Here is a 17,504-nt window from a genome sequence, read left to right as displayed (position 1 = left end):
AACTTCTCCCCAATCCTCTTGGACTCCACACTACTCATCCCGCAAAAACGAAAATCTCCTTGCCATTCCAGCATGCTGTGTCGGTCGCTCTCTCTCCCTCTCTCTATCCAGCCATCTCGCTCTCTGGCACTCTCTTGGGCCGTCGGCAGCCATGTTTGTTGTATGGCGCCGCTCTCTCATTAAAGCCTGGCTGGGTAAGCGAGATAGCCACATGCTGCTACAACTTTCGGCGCATGTTGTGCTGCGCATGCAAAAAGAAAGAAAAGGAAACGAAACGAAAGCAAAAAAAAAGAGCAGAGAGTGGAGAGTGGAGAGTGGAGTCTGCTGCCCAAGCAGTGGTGGAGTGGAGGAGTGGCGGAGCAGGCGGAATGGGAAGCCTTGCTTGTTGGCAACGCCTGCTGGCTTTTAGTTTGCCTTTTAAATGTTTAAGCGATTAAGTCGAATTTTAATTTGGCCGCAAAGCATAACACGACTCCACTTCCACACAGAGTGCGCGGCCAGGCACAGTGTCACACAAGAGTATACACACACATACACATGGTCTGTTTGTATGGGTTTTGTTTGGCTTGGGGCGCGGGACTTGAACTAACAGAAATGTAAAGCAGGCAATAAAGTGGCAACACGCTGACTTTGGCCATAAACAAAACTGAAACCGTTTCTTGGGGAGGGGCGGCGGCGGGCGTTTCTGCTGTTTTTGCTGTCTATTTAGAGATGGCAGTGCAGGCGATATGCCGATATGCAAATCGACCCATGATTTATGATCTGTCTGTGTGTGTGTTTTGGCCCCCAAACTATGAGACAAGCCGAATTGTGCAAATAAATGAGAGGAGAACCTCGAATGAATATTCATTAGTTTTGCATTTGGTTTTGGTTTTGGTTTAATGAATTCAGAATCACTAAATAGCGACTTCCTCAAGAGCCGCAGAGCCACAGAGTGTATACCGAAAAGTAAGGGTATATTCGCTGTAGAGTAGTGGAAATTACAAATAAATCTACCACCTCTGAGACGCTAGTCCCCTGCTACCGAAGGGTATTAAATGAAGCGAACGACTCTTCCCCCGGAGTCCAGTCCGGTCCGGTCTGCCATTACCATTACCATTCCCCTTCCCCTTCCTCTTCCCATTGTCTGCTCTCGTTGCCGGCCCTCATTAATGTTTCAAGTGTTTTATGATATGCATAATTGCTTGTACAGATAATAAAGTTTTCTTCGGTGCCCGGACAAGACCCCACGATCCCCAGCGACAGTGGCCGGCCAGCCACCCTCGCCCCACCACCCGTCCATGCCATTTGTCCATTCACTTAATTAAAATGCAAATGGAAATTCTTCAAATTCTGCATAGCTGGCAGAGAGCGAGAGCGAGACGGGGAGCTTTAGAGGAAAAATGCATATTTCATGTCCCCTGATGACAGGTTCCCTTTTTTTCATGTATAGAATGCTACCCTACAAGGTATATTACAGATAAGGTCCGCCCACTTGTATGTCTTGTCTTGCCCTCGCTTCCTTGGACTCTCTGCCCGCCCTACCTTCTGTTTATTATACCTTGATCCCCCACTCCGTTCCTGTTTTGTTGCTGCTACCGAGTTTACGACGCGTGAACGGCAACAGCAACTCATCCGCCAAGCAGAGGCGACAAAATTCAACAGTCCCCCTCCCACCGTCCTCCCATCGTCCATTTGCGCCTTCTCTCCCCCCCCCCCCCCCCCCCCCCGCCCCCCTACTAACGAGCAGGGAGGCGATCTTGCTTCTGCTCTGTCGGCGGCCCCTTCTTTCGTTCGTTTTTGGTTCCTCTTCTTTTTTTTTTTTTTATTGTACAAGGCATTTCCAGTGAATTTTTTGATGATATCTTTGAATGTTAACATTCACAAAAGCGTAAAAATTGTTTCCCCTCTGCGCTCTTTGCTCTTCCCTCTTCCCTTCCATTGGTATTAGTTTCTATATCGGCTTTATGAGGCACTTTTTACTGTTGAACCTCTCCGCTGGACTGGACCAGACCCTTTTTCATTCGTACGTACCCTCCGAACATGGTCCTCCATCTGTGTGTTTGTGTGTGTGTGTTAAGTGAAATTCTTTTGTGCCCCGAGAAGCGAAAATAAAATTCACACACTGCCGAACGTGCCCGATGCTCGGTTGAGAGGGTGAGCGGCGGAGAGGGAACAATGGAACTGGGATTTTGTGAACACCGGTTGATGGAAGTTACGACGGCAGAGGGGGGTGCGCGCTTGCTCTGCTCTGCTCTTCTCTGCTTTGCTTGTTCGCTTCGCTTCTACCTGGCGGGCACAATCTCTCACAACAGCAGCAGCAAAAAAAAAAGGTGCAAAAGCAGCAACAACTACACAAAGTCGTACCGAAACCGAAACGAGCGACCGACAGACCGACCGACCGACAGACCGAGTGACGGAGTGAGAACAGCAACAACAACAACAACAAGCAAAGACACCCAATGACAAGCTGCTCGGCAATTTGACATAATTTATACGTCAAATTACTGCAAATTGATGCTAAATGGCTTCAAATTGAATTGACTGGCGCAGGAGAGGAGAACAAAAAAAATTGTATGTGAAGAAAAATACAAAAAAAAAAAACGGAAACAAAAACAAAATACAAAATGTAGCGCCCTGGCAGCGAAACGGCAATAGCAACAATAACAACAACAACAAAAACAGCTAAAACGATGCCTCATGTCGACAGCTATCATTGTTGTTGCTTTTGTTGCTCTGGTGTTCACTCAAACGAAAACATTTTGAATTTTCAGCGTGGGGGCATCTACAAGATGTGTTGCTGTTGCTGTTGTAATGTTGTTGCTACTACACTAGACTCCACTGTTTGGAGATAGAGTGCGGGTGAGGGGCGGTGAACTGGCATGGGAGAGATTGTGGCTGGTGGAACGACGGGGAGCACAAAGATCGAGAAAAGAGCACATTCATCTTGACAGGCACTTTTGGGGGCATGCGGCTCTACCCCTTTACGCCCCTCTCCTGTCATTAGGCTGAACTCCGAAAACGGTAATAATGGGCCAAAGCTGAGAGGTGAAAATTACCCAGATATGTACTCGAAGGTGGAAAGAGCTCATGGTGAAGGTTGAGGGGAAACTGTTGGAAGCACTCATGGAAATTGCAGTTCCACCAGTTCTGGACCAATATCTAGCAAATAAAAAGAGCCGATTCCTTCAGATTTAAGAGACCTTTAAATTGATTCACTTCCAAACTTAGTGGAGGATTGATATTTTGGGAGGAATAGATATTAGAAGAAAATATCTTTAATATTTCAATAGCATTCAAGAGCTTAAAGCGATATTTCTAGTAAAATAAATGTGTTCTTGTAACCACTGAACCGACGATGAATTCCCTCAAATGGCTTAAATAGTTGAAGTTCATTAAACCAAACGAAAACTCGACAATTTTCCAGTGATTCCGCGTTTTTCCCTCGCTTTGTACATTTGTTTTGTTTCCGTGTCGCGTGGGTTCGTAACTGTACAGTGTACAGGAGGGGGAAACACAAAACAAAAAAAATACAGCTCAATTCAAGGCACTCCCACTCGACGCCTTTCACACCTCGGTCTGCCCACACACACACACATACAAACACTCACACAATAAGCGACGAGGAAAGAAAAATCAATTCTCAGCAGACAAGCAGGCAGCCACAAAATGCGCGAAAAAAGAAAGCCATGAAATGTGCAATCGCCCGTCGTACACCCATACATACATACATACAGACACAAAGTGCAACTGTCAACGAATACAACAAAAGAGTTGGTTGTTAACAATTTGCTGTTGTTGTTGTTGTTGTTGCTGCTGCCTGAAGCGTTTTGCAAAATATTGAATTCAATTTAAAGCGCAAAAGGCGCTCATAAATCACCGACAATTGATATACCCTCGCCGATTGAGGGTATTGTGATTTCGATGCAAACAATCGTTACAACAATGCGCTGCCCGTATCATCGATCTGCGAGGGTATCACAAGCTTCGACATCCGACGAAGTGTCGTCGTGGCAGGGGGAATGGAGAAAGGCTCAGACTCGGACTCGGAGTCGAAGTCGAAGTCGTACTCGGGTTTGGGCAAAGTGAAAGAAAAGAGTTGCACTCGGCTTATGGTCATGCTCTCTGGTTCTCTCTCTCTATCTCTATCTCTCGCTCTCGGTTTATTCAATTGATTGCAGGCCGGGCCGCCCATCGGAGAGTAAAAGAGAGCGCGGCGGCCCAGGCCTTTTACCGTAAACTGTCGGCGCAATTAAAATGAATTGAAACTGAACTTTTTCTCTTCGGTTCGTGGCTTCGAATAACAGTTTTCCTTGGGCAGCTGTCGCATAATTCATCAACTACAATATTTCGTCGCGCAGGGAAAGGAAAAAGGGAAAAATTTAAGAAAAATTTGCGTGTGTGCCGTCGTCAGAAAAAGTTTTTCATTTTTAGCATCTTGATTGTTTGTTAACAGGAGGAGGAAGAGGGCAAAGGAGGGGCAAGCGGGAGGTGGCAGTGGAAGAAACTCTGCCTAGTAGCCGGGCCGGGGCCAACAACGTTGCCCGAACTGCCTGCAATGGGCACGGGCTTGGGCTCAGCACCAGCACAGTCCTGTCCGTCCCTGACTGTCTTCTCTGTCCGTTTTGCTAACCTCTATCTTCTCCTCTCATCACCCTCAGGCCCCTGTCCTCCTCTCTCTGGCTGCTCCGCCGTTCGCTTACCTTCTCTCCTGCACTGCTTGCTTGCTGGGGCTCTGGTATCTGAAATTGTTCAACTTCATCAGCAGAAAAAAAAGATGCTGCCGCTGCCTTTCGTGTGTGTGTGTGTGTGTGTGTGTGCTGCCAAATCACACCAAGACAGGCCACCCCTTCTGCCCCTCTCACTCCACTTCTCCGGCTGTCATGAGTTTGAGCCGACGAGTCTTTGGTCTCTTGTCCTTTTTGTTTTCTTTCGCTGCAGCAGCAAAAGACCCCTAGGACACGGAGCACTTGAGCTTGGGCTGGGGTTGAGGTTGGCGTTGGGGTTGGGGGTTTGCCGAGAGGTGGGGGGCAGTGGGGAGGAGTTAAGCGGATGCATAATACGGAAAAATGTCTTCAAGAGAGGAGAGGTGGAGTAGCGATTCTCAAGCTGCTCGCTGCCTTATTTGTTCTTTATGGTTCTTCCCCCCTCCCAGCCCCTGCCAAGTCCCGCCACCGCACAGTGTGACAAAATGCAATGGAAAAAGCAATTAGGTCTTTGAGTAGAAAAGTGGGCAGTGTTTCGTAATCAATGGCCCTTTATATATATTTTTGTGTTCCTAATTCTTCGTTCCGCTCTCTGCTCTGCTCCGATCGATCGCTGCTCTCTCCGTTTGCGCTGGTGCTCTCTCTCTCGCAGCTGGTGCTCTCAGTAAGAGGCTTCCTCTCACGACAAATGGAAGCCGAAACTCTATTGATCTCGTCTCGAAGTGTGACCAGAGGGGGTATCGTAGCAAGCAAGGGATTTTATTTCCCCTGGAAAAGCTGAGAACTTTTGCACTCGCAAACACTCGCCATGTTCGACGCGTACAGTGAGGCCTCGCAGATGGCCGCAGCGTTCAAGGAGTGCGCGGACCACCTGCTTGTGGCCGAGTACCTGCCGCACAACGATCGGGTGGCGTACCTCAATCTGCGGACCCTGGAGCAGGAGATCTACTGCGTCGAACTGAGCTTCGCCGGCTTCCGGATCGTGGGCTACGACTTTGACTGCATCCAGGACGGGGTCAGCAGCTGCGACCAGGTCTATGTGTCCGCCCATCGTCTGCTGGCCGCGATCAGTCCGCTCTACGCGGAGGTGGCAGAGAGTCGCGGTCGCCCCACCACCCCCAGAAGTGACGGTGGCGGAGGGGGCGTGGCCCGCTAAATTTCTGTCTGTTAATTGCTGCCAAAAGTGATAATTAAACGTCTGTGCCCCAGCCACGGCTGCAGGCACAACTTTGGGGCAGGTAAATGACTTGATTGCAATAATAAAGCACCCAGCCTGGGCACCGATTTGGAGCTGGTCTTTTGATTAATTGCTGCCAAGTGAGAGGCCGAGTGGACGGAGCCACAGCCACACTGGCAGGCAGCAGACATCAGGCAGGGGCAGTGGCAGTGGCAGAGGCAGTGGCAGCGGCAAGGGGCAACACTGCTGCAAGTTGATTGACTCAACTTGGCACTCTTCGAACCTTTTGTAGCAAAAAAGTTAACAAGTTTTTGCCGTTCCACTTGACTGCTGCTGCTGTTGCTGCCAATGAAGATGCAGACTTTGGATGGAGCACCCAACCCAAGTCCAAAACTCAAACTCAAGCCCCAGCTACAGGCAACATGCAGCATGCTCCTCTACTTCCATTCCCTCCTCCCCTCTAGTGGGCTCTGGGCTCTGGGGTCTGGGGTCCATGCCAACTAAGGTTTTATCTAGTTGAGTCCATCTAGCCGCTTGCCGTCCGTCCTGCCGCTGTCTGCCACGGACAACGACCGAGGCAGAGGCAGAGCCGGAGACAGAGACAGAGGCTAAAGCGACGAATGCTTGACACACACACACACACACAGAGAGATGGGGACGGCTGGGCGAACGCATTTGCTACGGCGTTCGTATCGGCCATGTCTATCTGGCCGGGCTCTCCACTTGTCTATGCTCGTATATTTGTCCATTGAAGCATGCAATTGATTGCTGCAACGGCCACAGCAGCAGCAGCAGCAACCTCCACTGCAGACTCCTGTCCCCCCTCCCCCCCTGGGACCCTGGGACCCAGCCCCTCCACTGCACATCCGATCCTGCTGCGCTTTAATTGCCTTTTCATTGCAGCCCGTCGGCCTTTTGCCTCTGTGCCGCGTTGCAGTATCCCTGAATCCCTCAATCCCCCCCCCCCCCCCCCCCCCCCCCGGGGAACCTCCCTCTTGTCTGTGTGTGTGTGTGTGTGTGTGTAATTTGTGGTTGTTGTTCTCTGTTAATGCATTACATGAATTTTAACAAGCTTTGCATTCTGACTGACTATCCGCCGCAGCTTGCCCCACGCCAAGCCATGCCATGCCATGCCACGTTCCCTGCCCCCTCCCCCTTTGTGGCAGGTCGAAAAGCTCCGTGTGTGCTCCGATGTTTGTTTATTATAGCCGCATCCCGTCGAACGCAGACATAATTTAACCTTTGCCTGCCCCGCCCCGGCCTGCCCTGCCCTGCCCTGTGCCCCACCTTCATGCTTTTCATTTTGGAAATTCTCAATCAATGAATTATTCGCAATCAATTTTTGGTTTGGCCAAAGGAAAACAAGTAGGAAAGGACATACCGGTGTGGAGTAAATTAATCAACTACCAAAATGCTACTGCTAATCGGATCGGATTGTTTTAACCACTTTCAAGGATACCAGGAGTCGCCCACAGGCCCCATGCAGGAGAGGTTGTAGGTTGTGAGCCTGTATGCCTCATACTTGGCAGCCCCAAAATATTCAAAAACCCCGATTTGGGGACAGATAACCACAAAAATGGATGGATTTGAACAGAGAATTGTACCTCATTTTGCTGGATTTTGCTGGATTTTGCATCCGTGTGGACAGAATGGCTACTACGGATTGTAATCCAATCACAATCGAGATCCGAATTGAACGGCAAGCAGGCTATAAATCTCCACCATCGTTCGGATGATCCAAGTGGGGGACGAGAGTCTACGCAGATTAAAAGCCAGATCGAATGGAAATCAGCAAACAGGTTCCGCCTCACAGCGCAATCGCAAAATCAAAACTTGTTTGCCCCTTGCCACCCATTTCCCATTTCCCTGTGCCCACCGCCTCCCCATCCACCCATTTTCCATTGCGCTCTGCCACTTTTCGAACTAATTGGCTGCGTTTTTGGTTAATTAGCGCAAAGGCAGCAGCGACAGCAACAAAGCTCTATCCCCGGCTAAATCAATCCGTCCGGCGGTCTGGCGGGCTGTCGCCAGGTTTTGAAAATGAAATCTCTTTTCTGTGGCACACACGCGCTTTATTGGCACTCAAATTGGCGGCTAAACTTTGGCAACAGGCAGCCGTCAACAGCAACAACAACAACAACAACAACAACAACAACGTGGATACATCTAGCTACAACAACAGCGACAACAACGATTTTGTCTGGCCGAAAACGTTGTAATTATTTGATGCCAGATAACAATTTATTGCCAGATACTGTCGTGACAGTGGCACGTCCCTGGACGGGGGTATCCGTAGCTGATTAGCGCTTAAATTGAACATTTTCCATATGCTAATCACACGGTGCACCCGAAGTTGTTGTATTTTGGTTACAACTCTGGCTAATATTCATTTACTGTTCAATTTCTGTTGTAATTCCGTCAATTGATTGTATATGGAAATATGTATAATATAAATAAATAAATGGAAATGCAGTTTTATCTATTTATTCAGCCAATTTATAAAATATATTGATTTTTTGACAACAACAAAAATGCCATAAAAATCTGTTGGATACATCTGTCTCATTTTCTCTATTCTCACAACAACAGCAGTCGTTTTAGCCCGCTCCCCTCCTACAGAGCACGCACACTGCACGAGGACGAGCGTGAGTGCGAGAGAGAAAGAGAGAGGGAGGGCGATCGAGTGCAATTTCATTTGTTCCTTCTGGCTATAATATTGATCCGATCTGGTCCAGATTCGGCACTCTGGTAGATACGGTCTTTCTCTATGATTCTGCGCTTTCCTTTTTTCTGTGTTTTATTCAGGGGGATTCAGGGCTTCAGGGTTCTCAGTGTGCCAAAGTGTATGTAGAATGTACAGCGAATCACTGGGCGACATTCAACGATTGTGCTTTGGGGCACTAGGAACCCCGGGGTATTTCGCAGCTGCCTCCAATTCTCGATCCCCATAGAGGACTTCATTTGGCAGCAGTCCCAGCAGTTCCCATGCAGTCGCACCGTAAATTTTGGGGTAGCAAATGGAGCTGGCTGGCTGAAAATGGGAAAAACACAGCACCGAGCACAGTGATGGGGCAGCGAGGGGGGCCAGGCGGCTGTCATCAGTTGACAGCCAGCAGCAACAGAGGCAGGGGCAACAGCATGGGCTTCGGCTTCGGCTTTTAACAATTTGCAATAAATTAGCCGCTGCAACTGTGCAACTGTGCCACAGAGTTTCCCCTGGAAGGCAACTCGAATCGTATTTGGACGGGGACGAAGCCCGACACATTGGCACTTTTTCGCCAACATGCACCCTGACACGCCTCCAAACACTCTTTGCCACAACAATTTCCAAACATGTCTTGCCAATTTCACACTCGATGCCGTGCCGCAGAGGCGATTCTGGTCGGTTTCTACCTGGCCAACTTGACTCATCCGCAAGCCATTTTGGGAGAGGAATAACGACATTCGCAGCTGGAATTTGGCTGAAAAACTCTGAGACCCTGGAACCCTGGGACCCTCTGACCGACATTTCTAGGCGGTTGTTTTTGCTTGCCTTTATTTAACGGAGAAGTGCGACTGCTCAAAACATCGTATTTGTGACTTTAATAATGACTTGCACATTTTGGATTACTGCCGGGTGGCTGATCGTGATCAGAATCTTGTAGAATCCGGCGACAAGGACTTCTGGCATCCCCTCGCCATTGACGGTGCAGCGCGTCAGGGTGTAGGTTTTCTTCGGGAACTGCGGCATATGCTCGTCCTCGTACTGCGGCAGATCGGAGCAGTCGCCCAGGTTCTTGATCACCATGTCCTTGTAGTAGGTGTTTAGGTATGCGATGAATGTCTGCCTGGGAATCGACATGGGGGTCAGCTTGTAGTCACTTTCGGCGCCGGTTGTGCTCCGGTAGAGCTCCACCTCCACCTAAAAACCACACACTCGTCAATGAAGGTCGTTCAGAATAACAGCCACTCACCAAGACGCTGTCGTCGATGTCGAGGTTCCAGAAAGCGGTGCCCGAGAAGAAAAACCCCGTCCGGCCCACCCGCTCCGTTTTCAACTGAATATTCAAGAGGCCTTCGTTGGTGGAATACGCGCTGACCGATTGGGGTTCACACTCCCAGTTTTTCTATAGATTTCATCGATTTGAAACTATGTATTTGTATCTGGTGTGTATCCTTGGGGCTCACCTTGGCGGCACAACCATCGTACAAGGCCGAAGAAATTATCAGCAACGGAATGATGTATGACAACATCTCCCAAACACAACAACATCTGTTGGACAGGTTCCGTTGGCATCAGCCTTATATACCCATACTCAATGGAGAGTATAATTAGCGGATCCGAATTACACTGGCAATTACAATCGCAAACACGAACAGATCATGTTCCCCGCTCCAATCTGGATTAGGAATGGATTATTGCGGATTTAACATTTGATTGTGCTCCCTTTTACATGGTTTCGTAAAATCCAAACTCGAAATCAAAGCTCTTATTGTAGAATCTATATTGTTTTGACTCTGATATGGTTGAGCTATTGATCTCTCTGATCTACACATTTCTCTGCACTAGAGACACTCTGTGCCGTGGAGAGGCTCATACGAGTGGAAATTCCACAAGAGATTGAAGCTAGATGGTTTTTCTCTGGGTTTGTGTAAAGTCAACCATCAATTTAGAACGATTTGGACAGCCACCTGGAGCCACCTAGCACCCCTCTCAAAAATCTAAAAAAATATCCTGCAATTTAAGATCAAGCTTTAAGAGTCGATTGTCTGAAGTAACCCGAAGCTTTGGAGGATTTGGTCGATTGCCTGAAAGTGTGTCCCCACCACCAGATCATAATAAAATATATCGCTTAAGAGAGTACTGAGAGATACAAAGTGGTTCCAGGGAACTCTTGCTGCTTGGACCATCCTGCACTTTATTAGATCAATTTTGTGGTGACCTTTACAATGAGGGTGCAGCCCCATTCCACCTGGCCGCTGGCCTTGTAGACGATCTTGTAGAACCCCTCGGGGACTATTTCTGGCAGCCCATCGCCGTTGACCACGCACTTGTCGAGCCTGTAGACGTTCCTGGGCCAGGGCGGGACGTAGTCGCCCTCGGACTGGACCAAATTGGAGCAGTAGCCGACGTTCTTGATGAAGGCGTCCTTGTAAAAGCCGTTCAGGAACTCAAAGAAGGGCTGCTTGGGAATGGACCACGGCAGGATCTTGTAGTCGCTCTCAACGCCCGAGCTGCTGTGATACGCATCGCCCTCGATCTAGAGAGAGGTTGAGTGCAGTAGCCAAAAGCCGTCTGAGATGGCCACCTACCATTGTGTTCTCATCCGGATCGTAGTTCCAGTCGACGGTCATGGAACAGGCGAACTCGCCGCGCTTCAACCGATCGATCCTCGCTCCAATCTTCAGCAGGCTCTCGTCCGAACTGAAGACAGCTATGGACAAGGGCTCGTATTCCCAGTTGCGCTGTTTGTGGGGGGAGTGGATCGTTTGGGCGTTATTCTAAGGACTGTTATCATGCTATATCTATCTGTACCTCTCCCATGGAGCTATGGACCATCAGGACCATCCACATCCAAAGGCCGGCGAACGAGAAAGGCACCAGGCAGCGGGAGAACATCTTGTAAAAACTGAAACTAAAACTGAAAACTGATTGCATCGAACAGGCACCTATATAGCCCACGATCGGTGGATATATATTCCAGTCGAATGCGGCGCGTGGCTGCAGTAATTATCAAATTACACTTGTATACCGAGTATATTTCCTGTCGAATATAGTATTCGACAACGACATCTTGCGTGTCCGGAACAAGAACAACTTTTTGATGCCCAATTCTTCGAACCGTTTCGATCGTTAGCGAATAAATGAAGGACTAGAGTGAAGTCAAGGCGACTGGAACTTTCCCTGGAAATGGACACAGGACACAGGACACGTAGTAGTAGCTTCTGCGGCAAGCAGCTCTCTTGGCCTTTGAATGTTGGATGTGTTTGTGGTCTGATCTGTATCGTACATTCACTCCAAGGTGGCTATCATCGCCAGCCTGTCAGGGATTCGGGGAGGACTCTAGTCATTCGTGAAGGTCAGACCTCCCCGTCATCGTGCAAAGAATAGAAGTTTCAAGTATTGATATCCCAAATGTGTAAAAAAAAAAATTTATTTTTCTAAAACATTTTATTGGTTATCTTAAGGACTATAGTGAAACCCCATTCAGGCTGATTTGTCCCGGTGACTATGAAGACAATCTTGTAGAAACCTGGTGCAAGAACTTCCGGAAGCCCCTCGCCATCGAAGACGCACTTGTCGATGTGGTAGGTGTCCTTCGGCCACGGCGGCTGGAACTTGCCCTCGAACTGCGGCAGATTCGAGCAGTGGCCAAGGTTCGAGATGGTCACGTCCATGTAGTACTTGTCGAGATACTCATAGAAGGTTTGCTTCGGTACAGCCCAGGGCAGCTCCTTATAGTCCTTCTCCGCACCAGAAGTGCTTTGGTAAGCACTGCTCTCGACCTGCGGCGGTTGGATTACAAAAATTTAATGATTGGATGTTGGTCACTACCCCTTGGGTCACCCACCATTGTGGTCTCATCTATATCGTATTTCCACTCCAAGGTGCACGAAAGGCCGAACTCTCCGCGCTTCAGACGATCGATTTTGGACTCGATCTTCATCTGGCTGTCATCCGTGCTGTAGGTAACTAAGGACACGGGCTCGTAGTCCCAGTGTTTCTACAATTCAACAGTAGATTATGTGGGAATTCTGCTGTTGAAAGGTCACCACACCTCTACCTACCTTGCCCACGGTGCCGTGGACCAGCCCGAGTAGCAGCCAGATTTTGATGGATTTGCAAGGCATGGCGCGACTTGGAGTTGGATCTGCAGCAATGTGACTGCGGAGGGAGTATTTATACCCTTTGTTGCTATATTTGCAATCTGCAATCACACGGAACTATCGTGTTTCCTCGCAATTAATTTTCCCCAATTATAATATCGTTATCCAAACTATTTTAGCCTGGATTAATGAAAAACGTGGGGGAACGTTGTAGCCGCTGTCTTTCCCGCGGCTCTACTTTATTTATTTAAAATAATCTAAATTCTGAAAAATTCGGACGAACCGTTTGGTAGATTTTGATTTGATGTATTAGATTTGATCTGTTTCCATTTTTCTTTACACGGACAGACGGACGGACATGGCTATATCGACTCGACTATTGATGCTGATCAAGAATATATATACTTTATGGGGTCGAAAACGCTTCCTTCTGGGTGTTACACACATCCACATCCACCACAAATCCCCACCACAAAAGCCAGGTTCTGGCAAGAAGTCTGCTCTGCGACCATGTGATTTTGGTACACTATTTATACCCTTGCGTTTATCTTACAGCTTGAAAGCTTCTAGTCATCTATATCCTAGTACTTTCTCCAATTGTCATTGCTTTTTCCACATACGTGTGGGATCTGTCGGTAGATGAATTGAATCTTCGAATGTTGGTATCCCAAATGTGTGGAAATTTCTATATTCATTCCGAATCCGAAAAACAGTTGTCTAAAAAAGTTTAGCTGTTACCTTAAGGACTACAGTGAAACCCCATTCAGGCTGATCGGGTCCGCTTACTATGAATATGATCTTGTAGAAACCGGGCGGAACAACTTCGGGAAGCCCCTGGCCTTCGAAGACGCATTTGTCGACGAGGTAGGTGTCCTTCGGCCACGGCGGCTGGAACTTCCCCTCGAACTGCGGCAGATTCGAGCAGTGGCCAAGGTTCGGGATGAGCACGTCCTTGTAGTACGTGTTGAGATAATCATAGTAGGACTGCTTGGGTATAGACCAGGGCAGGACCTTATAGTCGTTCTCCGCCCCGGAATTGCTGCGGTAAGCACTGGCCTCGACCTACGGCGATTGGATTGAAATATTGAAATATCGAATGTTGAGTAGATTTAAGGGTCGGATCACCCACCATTGTGGTCTCATCCACATCGTATTTCCACTCCACGGTGCACGAAATTCCGAACTCTCCGCGCTTCAGACGGTCGATTTTGGATTCAACCTTCAGCTTGCTCTCATCCGTGCTGTAGGTATCTATGGACACAGGCTCGTAGTCCCATTTTCTCTAGAATTTGACCGTAGATTATGTGATGCTGCTGCGGTTAGGGGTCACCACATCTCTACCTACCTCGCCCACAGTGCCGTGGAGCAGTCCGAGAAGCAGCCAGATTTTGATGGTTGTGCAAAGCATAGCGCGACTTGGAGTTGGACTTGCAGTTGGATCTGCAACAATGTGACTGCGGATGGTGTATTTATACCCTTTGTTGCTATCTTTGGGCCCTACAATCACACGGCATTATCGTGTTTCGTCGAAATTAATTTGTCCCATTTACAACATCATTACCCAAACTATTTTAGCCGGGATTAGAAACGAGGGGGAACTACTTGAACTACTTATTTCTGATCAGTTCTCATTTTCTGTATAGCCGTTTTATCCCGCTCCTTCCACCAGAGGGCGCACCCTGCACGATGAAGAGTGAGTGCGAGACAGAGAGGGAGAAGGATTAAGCGCGTGGCTGGGGGTAGCTTATTTGTTCCTTCTGGCTATAATAATGATCCGATCTAAACCAGATTCGGCAATCTGCTAGATATGGCCACAACTGTGGATGCCACAGAACAATCGTCACTTGTGTGGGCGGAAGGGGGCGCTTCGAGATGTAAACTCTTCGAGTATATCGACGGTATAAAAATCCTCTCCTGACAAGCATTTTGATTTTGCACTATCGATCTACTGGATCCGATGATTTCGACAAGAAATTTGAGCCTGTCTATTTTATTAATATTCTGTATAGCGTTATAAAATTACGGAACGTATTGGTAAAAGAGATTTGTCCATTCGGGTTCACATCAGTTTGCTTGTCACTTTCACAATAAGTATCATTCCCCACTCAACGGGTCCCGTGAAGGTGAGGATTATTTTGTAGAAGCCCAGAGGTAGAACTTCGGGGAAACCGTCGTTGTCGGCCACGCACTTGTCCAAGTTGTAGATCTTCTGCGGCCACGGGGGCACGAACTTGTCCTCGAACTGGGGCAGGTTCGAGCAGCTGCCCAGATTCTCGATCACCATGTTCTTGTAGTGGGTGTTTAGGAAATCCTCGTAGGGCTGCTTAGGAATGGCGAAAGGGACCAGCTTGTAGTCACTCTCCTGTCCCGACGAACTGCGATAGGCGGTCGCCTCCACCTGATCAAGCGGAAGAGGATCGATCAGGCATCAATCAGAAGACTCTCTCATTTATACCTACCATGACGGTATCATCGAGAAGGTAGCGGAAATCGATTGTGGCCGAAATGGCGAACTCGCCGCGATTGACCCGATCGATTTTGGCTTCGATCTTAAGCTTGCTCTCGTCCGAGGAGTGGGTGGTGATGGAAATTGGCTCGTAGTCCCATTTGCGCTGTTCAATGGGGGGGGAAGGGGGGACAAGTGTTGGTCATTTGATCACTCGAACAGTGTCCACGGGGTAGATATTTACCGCACTGTTGCAGCTCTTCGCGAGCAGAAGTACCAGGCAAAGTCCAGAGAACGATCGCAACGAGCGGGGCAACATTTTGGCCAACAATTGTGACATAGTGGCACAGCTTTGTGGTTTTTATAGTGCTAACCAGCCAACAATCTGGTCCCAACTCATCTCCAATCACGATATGCACGCAATCTTCGTGTCGTTTACATCTGGGCACAGCACGAGCCATACAATTAGACAAAAGTGCATAGTATTCATAGAATCACAGTTGTACTCATGCCGCTTTAAAGCGCTCGATCGACACGAATCGAATTCAGATTCCGATTTCCGAGAGCGAGTACACTTTTTTTCAGTGTAAAGCAAGAAAACGTTTTGGCCTCGTGCCAGCAAACTTTTGTGTGTTTCGTTTTCGTTCTCTCTGAGAGAAAACCAAATAGAGAGTGAGCGAGAAAAAAAACCGAAATTTTCAGATCTGCAGATACCACCCCTGCTTCCTTCAGTTCGTTTCGAGCTAATTATTCGATGTAATGAGAGAGCTAAGACACTGGTTCTAACGCTAACGGAATGAGCGAAACGAATACCAGAATTCCACCAAATCGATTCGGTTTGCGCTCTGACCACCCCGTTCTTCGATGGGAGAGCATCGACGGGTCTGCTGTACATTTCTATATACCCTTCCCGTTTGTCATTCGTTGGGTATCACAGAGATATGTGGCGTAACCACAACAAAGAGAGCTCTCATAATTGTAGGCAACAAATTACGCGATGGCTAAACAAAAGATCTGTCGAGAGAATAAAGTCATAAATGCTGGTTTGGCTGGCACTGCACTATCCAGTGGATGTAAAGGGGCCCAAACACAAGTACTCACAAGAGTTGCGGAGCGACTCAAGTGATCAATATATTGAAGAGGCAATTGAATGTGGTCCTACCCCCTTGAAGTGTTCGGTCCCCGAACCGATCCCAGGCTCGACCCTCGTCTGAGTGGCATGATCGGCACTTGAGCTGCCTACACTTCGGGGCGTCGTGTCGCTTGGTGGTGGAAAGGGATCTGCTGTTGCACTTAATTTAATTGAACGCTGGGATCCGATGGGCCGCCGCCCCCCAGGCCCTGGGCATCTGGAGCCTAAAGTGCCGCCCCACCAACGCAATCGAATAATCGAATGTGTGTGTGTGTGTGTGTGTGTGATCTTGTATAAAATCAAATTATCGCGATTCGAACGAATCAAAACAGAAGAAAAGTTTTCTGGGCTGGAAGGGAAGAGGATCTGAGAGACGCTAATAAAAGCGCACTGGCAACTCCCCGGAGGCGTTCATTTAGCAACCGCAGAGGATCAATCGTGTACAACAGCAGCAGAAGTAGCAGCAGAAGCAGCGGCAGAGGCAGAGGCAGAGATGATGACGATGACGACGACGACGATGAATCCGAGCGATTCGACAACGATGTTGCCGTAAATCTTTAACTTCCCCATGCTCTCCTCCTGCTGCTGCTGTCTCGTCTTTTGGCTTGGTTACTTCTTGATGTTTAGTACGTGCGGACAGGGACTGGGGCCATAACGAGAAGATGTTGCCAGGCCCCTTCCACTGCCACTACCACTCTCTGCTCTCTGCTCTCTCGTTTTCCCTCTCTTTCTGTCGAGAGGCATACAATATGTGTAGCTGGCCGCAGACCCAATTTAAAACACGACTTGAACGATGACCGGCGCTGTCTTTGTGCCTGTCTTCGGCCGTGCTGTGCTTCGCCTTCCTCTCTCCCACTCTCGTTGACTTGCTGTCTCTCTCTCTCTCTTCTCTGTTCTGCTGCTTCGGTTACCTGCCTGCGGTTGCTTGTAATTCCACTTCTCCCCCTGCTCCCTGGACAGGTCCGTGTCTCGGGGATTCATCGGAATGTTGAACGACAGCAGCATGGATCGAGGGGTAACGGGGTGGGGAGGGGAGGTGGAGGGGCAACGACGGGCACGGCATCGGCAACGGCAACGGCGGCTATTAGTAATTTATTGATTTGTCTAAATTATGGTGTGTTTCAATCTTGTTGTTTGTTGTATGCGGTGTTGCCGCTTCCAGCCACAGCCACAGCATCCACATCCACATCTTGGCTCGTTGCGCTTTTTTGAGCTAGCCCGCCGCATGCCACATACCACAAAGCTCTTTGCCACCCA

General features: G+C 48.6%; 7 protein-coding genes across 8 annotated transcripts in view; 2 read left to right on the top strand and 5 right to left on the bottom strand.

Moving 5' to 3' along the window:
• sbb (scribbler) overlaps window positions 1-17,504 on the top strand; it is a 74,087-nt gene that overhangs the window by 43,489 nt on the left and 13,094 nt on the right. The window lies entirely within an intron of this gene.
• On the top strand, window positions 5,421-5,975 carry LOC4804797 (protein GSKIP homolog). Its single transcript, XM_001361265.4, has one exon. It carries the CDS (start codon window positions 5,494-5,496, stop codon window positions 5,839-5,841), a length of 348 nt encoding a protein of 115 aa, XP_001361302.2. The 5' UTR covers window positions 5,421-5,493; the 3' UTR covers window positions 5,842-5,975.
• LOC4804792 (uncharacterized) lies at window positions 9,381-10,189 on the bottom strand. The gene is made up of 3 exons (XM_001361261.4): window positions 10,030-10,189; window positions 9,816-9,968; window positions 9,381-9,763 (listed from the first exon to the last, which is right to left on the bottom strand). Exons 1-3 carry the CDS (start codon window positions 10,093-10,095, stop codon window positions 9,422-9,424), a joined length of 561 nt encoding a protein of 186 aa, XP_001361298.2. The 5' UTR covers window positions 10,096-10,189; the 3' UTR covers window positions 9,381-9,421.
• LOC5495510 (uncharacterized) lies at window positions 10,695-11,501 on the bottom strand. The gene is made up of 3 exons (XM_001361264.4): window positions 11,378-11,501; window positions 11,155-11,307; window positions 10,695-11,102 (listed from the first exon to the last, which is right to left on the bottom strand). Exons 1-3 carry the CDS (start codon window positions 11,498-11,500, stop codon window positions 10,764-10,766), a joined length of 615 nt encoding a protein of 204 aa, XP_001361301.4. The 5' UTR covers window position 11,501; the 3' UTR covers window positions 10,695-10,763.
• Window positions 11,970-12,722, bottom strand: LOC6898652 (uncharacterized). Its single transcript, XM_002138621.3, has 3 exons — window positions 12,631-12,722; window positions 12,414-12,566; window positions 11,970-12,348 (listed from the first exon to the last, which is right to left on the bottom strand). Exons 1-3 carry the CDS (start codon window positions 12,691-12,693, stop codon window positions 12,004-12,006), a joined length of 561 nt encoding a protein of 186 aa, XP_002138657.1. The 5' UTR covers window positions 12,694-12,722; the 3' UTR covers window positions 11,970-12,003.
• LOC4804796 (uncharacterized) lies at window positions 12,874-14,127 on the bottom strand. 2 transcript variants are annotated; one of them, XM_033378127.1, is made up of 4 exons: window positions 14,015-14,127; window positions 13,799-13,951; window positions 13,456-13,731; window positions 12,874-13,386 (listed from the first exon to the last, which is right to left on the bottom strand). In XM_033378127.1, exons 1-4 carry the CDS (start codon window positions 14,075-14,077, stop codon window positions 13,270-13,272), a joined length of 609 nt encoding a protein of 202 aa, XP_033234018.1. In that variant the 5' UTR covers window positions 14,078-14,127; the 3' UTR covers window positions 12,874-13,269. The 2 variants fall into 2 exon arrangements, with proteins under 2 accessions (XP_033234018.1, XP_001361300.2); XM_001361263.4 differs by having other exon boundaries at window positions 13,327-13,731; window positions 14,015-14,126.
• Window positions 14,616-15,700, bottom strand: LOC4804794 (uncharacterized). Its single transcript, XM_001361262.3, has 3 exons — window positions 15,360-15,700; window positions 15,129-15,281; window positions 14,616-15,067 (listed from the first exon to the last, which is right to left on the bottom strand). Exons 1-3 carry the CDS (start codon window positions 15,453-15,455, stop codon window positions 14,729-14,731), a joined length of 588 nt encoding a protein of 195 aa, XP_001361299.3. The 5' UTR covers window positions 15,456-15,700; the 3' UTR covers window positions 14,616-14,728.

The sequence above is a fragment of the Drosophila pseudoobscura genome, chromosome 3 (assembly GCF_009870125.1).
Source record: "Drosophila pseudoobscura strain MV-25-SWS-2005 chromosome 3, UCI_Dpse_MV25, whole genome shotgun sequence".
Taxonomy (NCBI): domain Eukaryota; kingdom Metazoa; phylum Arthropoda; class Insecta; order Diptera; family Drosophilidae; genus Drosophila; species Drosophila pseudoobscura.
The sequence above is the reverse complement of the archived record's forward strand: the minus strand, read 5'-3'. Positions and strand labels throughout refer to the sequence as shown.

Excerpts from the sequence above, each read along its gene's own strand:
- LOC4804797 (XM_001361265.4), top strand. The coding sequence starts at position 5,494 with ATGTTCGACGCGTACAGTGAGGCCTCGCAGATGGCCGCAGCGTTCAAG.
- LOC4804792 (XM_001361261.4), bottom strand. The coding sequence starts at position 10,095 with ATGTTGTCATACATCATTCCGTTGCTGATAATTTCTTCGGCCTTGTAC. Across the intron at positions 9,969-10,029 it reads ACGATGGTTGTGCCGCCAAG|AAAAACTGGGAGTGTGAACC; the intron begins GTGAGCCCCAAG and ends TGAAATCTATAG. Across the intron at positions 9,764-9,815 it reads ACATCGACGACAGCGTCTTG|GTGGAGGTGGAGCTCTACCG; the intron begins GTGAGTGGCTGT and ends TGTGGTTTTTAG.
- LOC5495510 (XM_001361264.4), bottom strand. The coding sequence starts at position 11,500 with ATGCAATCAGTTTTCAGTTTTAGTTTCAGTTTTTACAAGATGTTCTCC. Across the intron at positions 11,308-11,377 it reads TCCATAGCTCCATGGGAGAG|CGCAACTGGGAATACGAGCC; the intron begins GTACAGATAGAT and ends CCCCACAAACAG. Across the intron at positions 11,103-11,154 it reads ATCCGGATGAGAACACAATG|ATCGAGGGCGATGCGTATCA; the intron begins GTAGGTGGCCAT and ends ACCTCTCTCTAG.
- LOC6898652 (XM_002138621.3), bottom strand. The coding sequence starts at position 12,693 with ATGCCTTGCAAATCCATCAAAATCTGGCTGCTACTCGGGCTGGTCCAC. Across the intron at positions 12,567-12,630 it reads TCCACGGCACCGTGGGCAAG|AAACACTGGGACTACGAGCC; the intron begins GTAGGTAGAGGT and ends GTTGAATTGTAG. Across the intron at positions 12,349-12,413 it reads ATATAGATGAGACCACAATG|GTCGAGAGCAGTGCTTACCA; the intron begins GTGGGTGACCCA and ends CAACCGCCGCAG.
- LOC4804796 (XM_033378127.1), bottom strand. The coding sequence starts at position 14,077 with ATGCTTTGCACAACCATCAAAATCTGGCTGCTTCTCGGACTGCTCCAC. Across the intron at positions 13,952-14,014 it reads TCCACGGCACTGTGGGCGAG|AGAAAATGGGACTACGAGCC; the intron begins GTAGGTAGAGAT and ends GTCAAATTCTAG. Across the intron at positions 13,732-13,798 it reads ATGTGGATGAGACCACAATG|GTCGAGGCCAGTGCTTACCG; the intron begins GTGGGTGATCCG and ends CAATCGCCGTAG.
- LOC4804794 (XM_001361262.3), bottom strand. The coding sequence starts at position 15,455 with ATGTCACAATTGTTGGCCAAAATGTTGCCCCGCTCGTTGCGATCGTTC. Across the intron at positions 15,282-15,359 it reads CGAAGAGCTGCAACAGTGCG|CGCAAATGGGACTACGAGCC; the intron begins GTAAATATCTAC and ends CCCATTGAACAG. Across the intron at positions 15,068-15,128 it reads TTCTCGATGATACCGTCATG|GTGGAGGCGACCGCCTATCG; the intron begins GTAGGTATAAAT and ends CCGCTTGATCAG.